Genomic DNA, 10,417 nt, shown 5'->3' on the forward strand with positions numbered 1-10,417 from the left:
TCTTTTTTTTTGTTTTTTTTTTTTTTTTTTTTCTCCTTTCTCTCTCTCTCTCTCCCTCTGTGTCTCTGTCTCTCTGCTGGAGCCTGGCGGGTGGCCGGGGTGGCGCAGGGTCCCCTCAGCTGGATGACACCACCATGCCCAGCGGGTGCAGAGAGTCACTATCCAGCACCCAGCTGCCGATGCGGTAGAGGAGCCGAGAGTACCAGTGGATGCCGGGGGTCGGCGGCTCTCCCATCGGGGCGCCCACTGCGGAGGGGCAGAGCGCGGCCAGCACGGCCTGGAGCAGGCGGAAGGGAGCGAAGGCCCAGTGTGCCCAGCTGTGCTCCTCGATGACGGCGTAGCACGAGGCCAGCACGCGGTCGATGAGGATGGTGCCCTGGGCAGTGAGCGGGGCGTAGGCGCCCGAGGCCTCCTCCCGCAGCGACACGCGGTGCACGGCCGCCAGCAGCAGCCGCCGCCCGCCATCGCCCAGCACGAAGACCCGCTGGCCCGGCCGCACGCGGCTGGCGAACAGCGCCCGGCTGCTGGCGGCCCCGTCCTGCGACTGGTTCTGCTGGGGGGCCACGAAAAGGAGGTGGGCGGCCGTCAGCAGCAGCCGGGCCCGGGGCTGCCGGGTCTCGATGACGTAGAAGAGCTTGTGGGAGCCGTCCTCCCGGTCGAGGAAGGTGAGGAAGTCGCTGTAGAGCAGACGGCCCTCCGTGTCGGCCACCAGCACCCTGTCTCCTGGCCTCAGGTCCTTCACCAGCTTGGTCCCGCCTTGCTCCAGGTGCACCGTGGCCGAGCCAGGGAAGCAGCCCCCAGATTTGGCCGCCACTGAGTTTTCTGTGCGAGGAGAGAGGCACAACAGGGTTAGAGGAGGCGCATGGCAGGCTGGGTCATGGGGGCATGGGGGAACTTATCACTTACCCAGCCACCCCAACCCACCCAAGAAGGTGCAGGACACAGCCCCACTTTCCTCTGAAATTCCTCCGTTCTCATCTATGAACACGCCCGATTTGCACTCAGTGGGTCAAGTGAGAATCCCCTTCCTGCCAGCTTTGAGCCAGTGTGTTTCCCTCTAGGTTAGGAGTTACGAGACTGATTTGTCTCATTAAGGAAGTGAGCCAAAATATTTCCACTGAGAAAACTGTTCCAGAACAAAATCTCTTCTGGAAGAACTTCTCACTTGGCTACTGTTTACCCTGCACTGACACCTGATGCCAGATAACTTGCAGGCTTTCAAAGCCAAGTGGTTTTGCTGACATAAAGTTTCATCTCTAAGCAAGTGCCTGTGCTCACGATGCTCGGGGTGCCCACTCAGCTCTGACTCAAGGAGAACATCTAGGGTAGCAAACAGCAGGGAACAGGAGGAGGATTTGCCCAATGTGCACACAAATTTTGCCACTGCAAAGCAGCAGCCCAAATTTCCCCAGTTCTACTCCACCATGCTGCACAAGCCCCCACGCTGACTCCAGCCCTCACTGCTCTCCTGCTCAGCAGGAGTGGTGGCTACTGGGGCACATCCCACCCTCATGGCACCCCTGCTTGGCATCTCCAGCACTCTGCTTCACTCCTCTTTCAAAAAAGGGTAAAGTTTCTCCCTCCCCACTAGAAGAAGGATGCTCTTCCCTGTCTCAGGTCTTGCGGTCCCAGAGCAGCCCAACACCTGTGCCAGGCCCAAGTAAATGCCTCCTTCACCTCCTCCAGCTCTTGGGAGTTACTCATTTTAGATACTACATGCTGTCATCAGCTGTTGCTGCTTTCCAGTGCTACTGAGTGGAACAATCTCAGAGTAAAAGAAAGCGAAAGTAACAATGAGACTCTAAGTCTCTCTTGCAAATCACTTTTTGGAAGCCCTGCTGCCTGTGGAGCAGTGGGAAAGCTGTGTTCCAGGCTGGTCTCTGTCTTAACAGAGGGACTTGCAGTGTTCCTAAAAGCTCTGGTTTTCTAAATATTGGGTAATACCCCATAGTATGTCATGGTAGCAAGTGTCTTTGCTACAGCTGTTGAGATTCCCCATCCCTCCCTTGCCTTTTCCTGCTTTCTCCCAGTTACTCCTTATACCAGTTAAGAGACCTGGTGATTTAGCTCCTAAAGATGGACAGATTTTATATTTTGCCTCTGTGGCTGTCACTGAAATTCCTATGATTTAAACAAATCCTTGGAGTGTCTCCTAATGACTTTCTCAGGAAGGACAGGAAGGGTGAAAATTAGACCGTTATTGATTTGCTAATGACTTTATCACTTCTCCTTCAGAAATGAAGCAGCAAGATCTCCAAGGCTTCCCTCTTCAGGGAGGACATGGCAACAAACAAGCTATTTGCTTTATGTGGAGGCCTCTGCTAGCAAACTACACCTTCCTACAAGCTGGCAGTAAAGGTCTGGCTACAGCTCTGTTTGCATATTCAGGGACTTGATGAATAGATGTAGTAGTGTAGCAGCTCTACAAACATGCCAGTGAATTGGCAGAGGTGTGAAAATCTGCTTCTTTGAGCAGTGCTTGTTTGGGTTCTCTAATTAAAATCCAATAAAGGATCAGCATTGTCATTCTGATTCATGTAATAAATGCAGACACTCTTGGAAGAGAGGACACTTCCATTTTTTTCCCAGCTTCTTCCCCCCCTTTTCTCCCCCTCCCTATTTGTTCAGGTGCAGAAACCCTATGTGCCAATTCACACACATACTCTCCAAAAAACCCAGGACCTTCCAAGCACTATTTGCACAGCAGAGCCACTTTTCCAAGGCACTCAAGATCTGTATTTGAATTTTAAATGTAGAAGCTTGCTCTAAATACTTGCTGTAGCGCATTATCAATGTCCCTTTTACCACCCCTGCCTCTCCCTCCTCTGTTCTGGTGACAATAATTCAGGCCTTGGGGGAACTCTTCTTTGCATTCCAGTCTCCTGGATCATACTTTTTGCAAACAGAGATCTAGATAAAGAATCTTCCTGCTGGCATTATGGGATTAATCTTCTCATGAGATGCTCTGTCATGAAATGAGGTTTGGACAGTTTAAGATCAGGCTGAGAGGATGGAATTCAAGCCTGCTCCCTTCAGACTGCCTCATACAGTCACACGACCCTGCCTGACACCCTCTAAATATTGCCCCCAAGTCCGTGTGTGCCGAATCTCAATGAGCAGCTTGGGGTTGCTCCTCTCCTATGAAACACCCCTGTGGTGGATTAGGAGGCGCTCCTGGGCTAAGGTCATCGCGCACCACAATCGGACACCTTGCGCTACAAAGCCCATCTTGGCTATTGAAAGGGGTGTTTCGGATCTCCACACAGCTGACAGTTTTGCAGGGCCTCTTTTCGGCTAGAAAGGACCCAGGAGCTGAACAAAAGCAGTAGCAGGCTCTCAGGACAAAGCCCACATGGGCCAGGAGAGGTGCTCAGCCCCTGGGGAGCTCTGAGCTGTAATGGGGAGAATAAACCCCTCCTGCAGGTGGGCCGGGCTGGTTTCCCTGCCGTGAGGCTGCTGGGTTCGAAGCAAACGGCTATATTTAAAGAAAGCCCATTATTTTCTTTTGCAGCCAAGTGTTTCTTGACACATCCAGCAGGTTGCTGGGCTAGAGTATGCTCTTAAAAAGAGCTTTGGATGTCATACAGCTGGATGGAGGGAGGCGGTGGAGCTGGGGGCTGGCACTTGTCAACAGATTTGCTACCCCAAAAAACGAGTCAAGTGTGAAGAAAAGGAACTCTGCGAGTTGGGGATTTCTTGTGAGCTGTTCCCGGGTTGAGACAGCGTGTGGCGTTGTAAGCACAGGGGAGGGGAGGAAAAAAATTATGTGTATGTGTATCCCTGTCTGGGAATTTCCTAGCGGCTACCGCTGAAGGAGGCTGGGGACCACGTTACTTATTTATTTTCCTGGCCGGCTCCCACTCGGAGATTAGCGCTCGCGAGTAAGGCGTGCAGCCAGCGGGGCGGCTGGAGACGGCCACGAGTGTTTGTGTTGAACATGCTCCTTGGATGGGGAAAGCAGTAGATCCCACGGGGGGAGGAGAAGGGTGTGTGGCTGCGACGCAGAGCTCGTGGGAAGGCTGGCCGAGCAAATCACCCAAATAAAAACGCTGTGAAAAACAGTTGCAGCTGGGCGCTTTTTCCCCTCCTTCCCCTTCATTCTTTCCTTTCCCCCACCTCTGCTACGGCGGGGTCACTAAGAGGCGGGGGAAGGCCGGCTGCGCCCTCGGGGCTCCATTCCCATCCCTGCGGGAGCCCCGACGGGGCGGGCCGGGTGATGGGGACCCTGCAGGGACAGGAGGAGGGAGCCCGGCGGCAGACACAGGGCACAGAAGGCTCTGGGGCGCTGAGTCGTGGCCCGGGGGTGTCCGCCCACTTCGACGCGTCCCTGGGCAGGCTGCCCGCCTTACCTGCTTTGACGGAGCAGTGGATGTGCGCCTTGGACTCGTAGTAGACCCAGTCGAAACCAGCCTCGACAGCCAGGCGGGCCAGCATGCCGTACTTGCTGCGGTCCCGGTCCGAGGTGGTGATGTCCACGGCGCGGCCCTCGTAGTGCAGGGACTCCTCGGAGTGGTGGCCGTCCTCGTCCCAGCCCTCGGTAACCCGCAGCTTTACCCCGGGCCACTGGTTCATCACAGAGATCGCCAAGGCGTTCAGTTTGTCCTTGCAGCGCTGCGGGGACACGGGCAGACAGGGAAGGGTCATTGTGGGGGTGCTGCAGCCAGGGGAACACTCCCCCTTCTCTATCTATACCCCCCTGGGCCTCATCCTGCCCTCCCTGCCCAGCCAAAGAGGGGGCATCCCTCCGCTCCCTGCCAAACACACCCCAGGATGGGCTCAGCCAGAACTGAGCATCTTTTCCCCCGCTGCCAGGGAGGGACGGGGAGGCAGGTGAGGAGGAGGAGAGTGAAACCTGGGGATACAGGATGAACAGACGCTGAAACACCACGAATACCCACAGGGACGAAGCCGCCCCCTCACCCGGCACCTGTTGCAGGGACAGGGGGTCCCCCTCCGCCGCACCACCGGCGCTGGGCTGTGAGTGTGGCAGTTCAGAGCCACCTGCACGCATCAAATTCCCTCTGCTAAGTGCCCTGTGCCTTCCCGAGAGCAAAGTTTCTGCCCAGAACAAACATTCGCCATATATCTCGGAGTCACGAATTCCCCCCCGGAATGTCTCTCCTGGTCTTTTCAGCTTAATTCTGTGTTGAAAAGGGTATCAATACATGTTAACAGCCTTTATGTGCTGTAGGGAGGGGTGGTTTATTTTTCTCTCCCTTCGCCCATCACTCATTAGAGCCCTCAAAGCTGCATGGGCTGGGAGCCTTCACTCTGCTTCAAACATACATCGGCGCTCGCCTACAAAGCCGAGCAAATCCATACAATAATATAGCTCTTAGTGGGAAGATGAAAAGCAAGGGAGGGCCAAAGAGGGAAGTTAAGCAAAGCAGGGATGCCATGCAAGATAGGAGCCCTTTTGTGTGGAGTGAAACCCTTCCAACTGCTTGGAGAAAGCACTGCAGGGTTTTTCATCGACCTCCAGAGCCACCAGCCTTCCCTGGGCTGAACTGGGCCCAGCAGCACCAGGGCACGCAGGGACCAAGTAATAAGGGGCACAGGATGGGGGAAAATGAGGAAAAGGGGAGCGGCAGCCCTGGAGGGCGATGAGCTCTAAATGAAACCCTGAAAGTTTTGGGGGGATTCCCATCTTAGCCAGGCAGGGAATAGACACAGCAGCAGTAGGGGAAAAGGACTCTCAGCCCTACAGAAAGAGAAAATCAGCACCGAAAGCACTGAAAAGTGCTTGACTAAAGGTACAGAGTTAGAAACACACATTTTGCCAGCTTTCTTCCTCCTTTTTGAGAGAAAAACAACCCATGGATATACCCGATGTGGTTGTCTTGATGCAAGTATCGATGTGGCTGAAAGCCACGGTGGGATTCAGTAAGCTGCGCTCCCAACACTTTCACTGGCCTGAGTGCCATGCTTGGCCTTCTGCAGGACCCTTCTCCCCAGTGGGCTCACAGCACACCCAATAGCAGACCACAAAATCCCCCTTTCACAGCTCCCAGGAAGGCAAAGCCCCTCTGACGACGCTACTTTTAGGGACGTGACAAGGTTGCTCAGCAAGAAAATCCCATGTGTCCACCAACAGCCATGAAAGTGATTCCAGCAACACACAGGTATCCGAGAGATATAATACACAGTCGTGAGCTCACTTTGGACTCTCTGGCCTACCGTTTTATGGAGAGAGACGGGTGTTTGGGTTTCGGCACCGTTCCTGGCAGCAAAGTGCAGCAGCACAAGGAAGTTGATTTATTTTTTTCCCTCTCCCTCTCACACCCGAGTGGATAGATATGCTCCTTCACTGATTTACAGGGGAAGAGGGGCGAAGGATCAAACATGTCAGCTACTGATAAGGCGACAGCACTGCGCGACACGGCGATGTCTTGCCCCGCACGGAGGAGCGGGCGCGGGGGGCGCGGGCAGGGACGCGGACAGCGGTGCGGGCAGCGCCGAGGGGCTCTGGCCGCTCCGGCCCTGCCAGCACCAGTTCCCAGCTTCAGGCGAAATAAAGAAGAAGAAACAGCGTCCTAAAGGACTTTTCTCCCTTTTATACTGCCTGAGCTGGATTGTCAGAGTCAAAAGCCGTGAAGCCCAGACTATTTATTAATTCATTGGGTCGTGTGCCACAAATCAAGCCCAATTCTGTTCAGCCACCGTGAAGCTCAGCAGGGCTGCCTCCACTAACGCTTTGTGTGGAGGCAAAGTTGTTCAACAAGCCCTCTCCTGCCAGCTCCTAATCTCTTCACAAATGAATTGCTTGAAGGAAACACTTAACAGGTACCTGTCAGTGTAAACAACCTGGTGGGCTTCCTAAATGCCAAGTTGATCTCTAAATTCCTCACATCACGCACCGGTTGTGTGCCTGCATTACACGAGATTGCTATTTTATTTCATACAAATTCCATCTTTATCATACTGACCTGGCCTCCTTATCTCTCTCCCGAATCCAGCCAATGGCCGGGTTGGGGGGAGGAAGGGGAGGAAGGGGGGAGCCCTTAGCAAACTGCTGGTGTCACCTGCAAAGTTGAAAACCTGACTTACCTACCTCTGTTTGCGTTCGCCCCCCCTCCCCTTCTGGAGTTAATATTAACTAGCGGCTAATGCATTCGGCAACCACTCTGCAAGTTTAACGATTCTGTCCATGAAAGATCTCTCCATGGTTGAAGGGCTCCCGAAGCCGGCGTTTAAAGGCTGGGATTTAACGAGAGGTTGCTGGCCGAGGGAGAGAGGGAAGGAGACGAAAGCAAGGCAGGGAGGCCAGCGGCAGGACGGCACCCCGGGTCGCCGGGGAACGGGGGACAAGGGCAACCATTCCGCTTGCTCCCCGCTCCCGCTCCGCTTCCCCGCTCCCTGCCTGGCCCAGGGGTGCCGGAGTCCCGCTCGCTCCCCGACCACGTTCCCCCACCTCGCTCCCCTCTTTGCCGCCGGGTACCCGGCCCTGCGGCCTCCCCGGCCCCGCTGCTCTCAGCCCACCTCCCCCCTTTGTGTCTAAGGCACGGGAACAAGCACTGAAGGAGGGGGGGAAAAGTATTTGTTTTCGTTTCGTTCGTCTGAGGGAAGTTGACAGAAGGTCAGGAGTTCAGACGCTGCCAGCTAATGCAGCGGGAGCGGCCAGCCGCGTAGCCGGCGCGGCGTGCCCCGGGAGAGCCGCGGGGCCGGGGTCAGCACGCAGCCCGCCCCCGGCCCGCAGCCCACCGCTCCCGACCGTGCCCCGGCTCCCCCCGCGCCCGCCGCCCCGCTCCGCTCCTCTCCGCCGCCCACACGCACCGGCGCAGCCGCGCAGGGAGGGATGCGCCGAGCCCCGGCGGGAGCCCGTCTCCCGCGGAGCCGCCGCCGCCGCCGCTGCCGCCGGGCTGCGGAGGGAAGGGTGAAACCCGAGCCGGCGCGATCGATACGCGAGGGGAGTAAGTGGAGCTGAAAATGCGAGAGATGCGGCTCCGGAGGCAGCGGGGGCGGAGGACGGCGGGTGCGCGGAGGGGCGCGGGCAGCGCCCGAGAGGGGACCGGCACCCCGCTCCGCTCCGCTCCGCACCCCTGCGCGGGGCGGCGGCGGCGACGGGCGGAGGCGCCGCCGCGCTCTGAGGTGCGGTGCGATTTAAGGTGGTCGGGAGGAGATGGTGGCGGCCGCCGGTCCCTCGCCCCGAGAGACCCGGCAACGTGCGGAAAATCAGGCCGAGGAACGGGGAGAGTTTGGGAAATTCCACCCCCACCCCCCCTTGCCCGCGTCCACTCCCCGCCTAGTCCTTCCAGGCGAGTCCTGCTCTAGCACTGAAGGTGGGGCTTAAATGTATTAATATTAAAAAAGCGCTGTTGACCTATATTTGGAGGAAACCCATTTCCAGTGTCTAGATTGCATGTAGTTTCTGAAACTCCGGGATTGGCAGAGCAATTGACTTCACCGAGCTCTCTGTTGAGCATGAATAATAATTACGAGGTGACTCTCGGAGCGGTTCTCTCTCACACTCTTTCTCTCTTTCTCTTTCTCTCTCCTTTATCTTTTTTTCTTTTTTTTTTTCCCCCATAAAATGGTTCCGCAATCCGATTCCACCCGAGATCCAATATTTACCCAGTTGTAAACCTTGTGCCATCAGATTTTTTAAAACAGAAGGTGATGCAATGCCGATAAGTTGCAAGTCCCTCCCCTATGGAAGTACCAAGGCATTGGCGGCGAGCATCCTTAAAGAAATATCAATATATTTACGCTCTGATGGGCACAATTGCAAATGATGGTATTGCAATACGAGCTATATAATACGGAATCAGATGAGGAACGGTCGATCCGGCTTCAGCTGCCTTTTGTGAGTGCACGACTGCATGCCTACTAAATTTAGAATATGCTCGCGAGGAAAACAATAATAATAATGAAGGTTAAAATGAAATGAAGGAGAAAAAAAGAGAAATTAAAGAATATATATATATATATAAATCAAGTCAGCAGGCGCAGCAACCACGGACTACGTTTGTAATAATGAGTGGGTGGCCTGGCGGTCACTATACACTTGGGGTCCGCTGAGCTGTATGCAATTCGTTTGATCAAAGTGCATCCTTGGGGACAAATGCAAACAGCAATCACTAACCAAGTTACAGGGAACGCCATGGCACGGTAATGACTGTAAGTATCACACAGATTCCCCCACCGAATATCTAAACACCTCCAGCTCCAGCCCCTGCTAACTTGTCTGGATAGATGGTATTTACATTTAATGGGGAAACTAGCAGAGTTTGGAGGGGCGGGGGGAGGAGGGGGAGAGGGAAAGGGGGGGCTTTCAAAAATACTAAGACAGATGCGTCCTTTAGGATTGCTCAGAGAGGTTAACAAACACAAATACAGGTATCTCTGTGGCTCTACCTGAGTCATCAGTCTGTCAGCTCCCGTGTTCTCTTCATCCTTAAAAATAATGTCAGGGTTGTAATTTGGGGTTAGTTCTTTAAATCTCTCGGAGTTTCTTGTGATCTTCCCTTCATATCTTCCACTGGCCCCTAGGGTCTTCTCTGCCACATTGGGAATAAACTGCTTATAGGCTAAAGGGGTCAGCTTTTTGGGGTGTCTCCTTTTTCCAATGCCCCTGCCTGGTCCACAAGTCAGCCCAGAGGAGACTAAAAGAGCGCAGATGAAGCCCACCAAGAGAATTCTTGTCAACAGCAGCATTTCGTCCATTGAATCCAATTACTTCAAAGCTCTCTGTGCCTATCCCTGGCTGTCTCTCTAGAGCTCTCTCTCCTCCTATGTCCTTGTCTGCTTTCTGAATCGTATACTATCCACCGATCCCTAGCAAGACAGGTGCTGGAATGGCAGGCTTTAGGTCGCTGATAACGGAACACATCGGAGTTTGGTCGGGAGACAGCAATCGAGAGACAAAAAAAGGGTCTGATTTTAATGGTAGCAAAGCAAGACGCTTGTGAGAGGAGTCTGCCTTTAGTTCTATATTATAGCTGCCAGGGCCGAGAGCTGATTGGCCAAGGCGAGACAAGCTTGTCTTCTGATGTTTTAACCCTCAAAAAGGCAACAAATTCTTGAAAGATTTTTTTTTCCTTTTACCTGAAGGGCTTGGAGCTGAGAGGGGTGGAGATCGTGCTTTCTTGGGATAACATCAATTACACGCTTCTTTTTTTTTTTTTCTTTTTTCTTTCTTTTTTTTTCTTCTCCTTTTTTTTTTTTTTTCAAAAACTTTCTTGGCAGAATGGTACATTTGTCAGCAAGAGGAACAGATGCCTCTCTGAAAGAGGGGAAAAAAATTAAGATTTGCAGGCTGCCTCAGTGCAAGTCAAGTTTGGAAGGGCAGTTGTGGTTAAATAAAATGCCGAATTATCGGGGCGCCGTGAAAATAGGAACGTATTTGGGCAATATTAACGCCCCGGGGGGGAATAATGACATTTCAGAGCGCACCCACCTAAATGGCTTTGTAACAGGT

At 54.0% G+C, this 10,417-nt stretch overlaps 1 protein-coding gene across 1 annotated transcript; it reads right to left on the bottom strand.

Annotated features, from left to right (window-relative positions):
• Window positions 1-29: 29 nt before the first annotated feature.
• Window positions 30-9,926, bottom strand: SHH (sonic hedgehog signaling molecule). Its single transcript, XM_019283140.2, has 3 exons — window positions 9,355-9,926; window positions 4,350-4,611; window positions 30-822 (listed from the first exon to the last, which is right to left on the bottom strand). Exons 1-3 carry the CDS (start codon window positions 9,661-9,663, stop codon window positions 116-118), a joined length of 1,278 nt encoding a protein of 425 aa, XP_019138685.2. The 5' UTR covers window positions 9,664-9,926; the 3' UTR covers window positions 30-115.
• Window positions 9,927-10,417: the final 491 nt, after the last annotated feature.

This window comes from Corvus cornix, chromosome 2, assembly GCF_000738735.6.
Source record: "Corvus cornix cornix isolate S_Up_H32 chromosome 2, ASM73873v5, whole genome shotgun sequence".
NCBI lineage: Eukaryota > Metazoa > Chordata > Aves > Passeriformes > Corvidae > Corvus > Corvus cornix.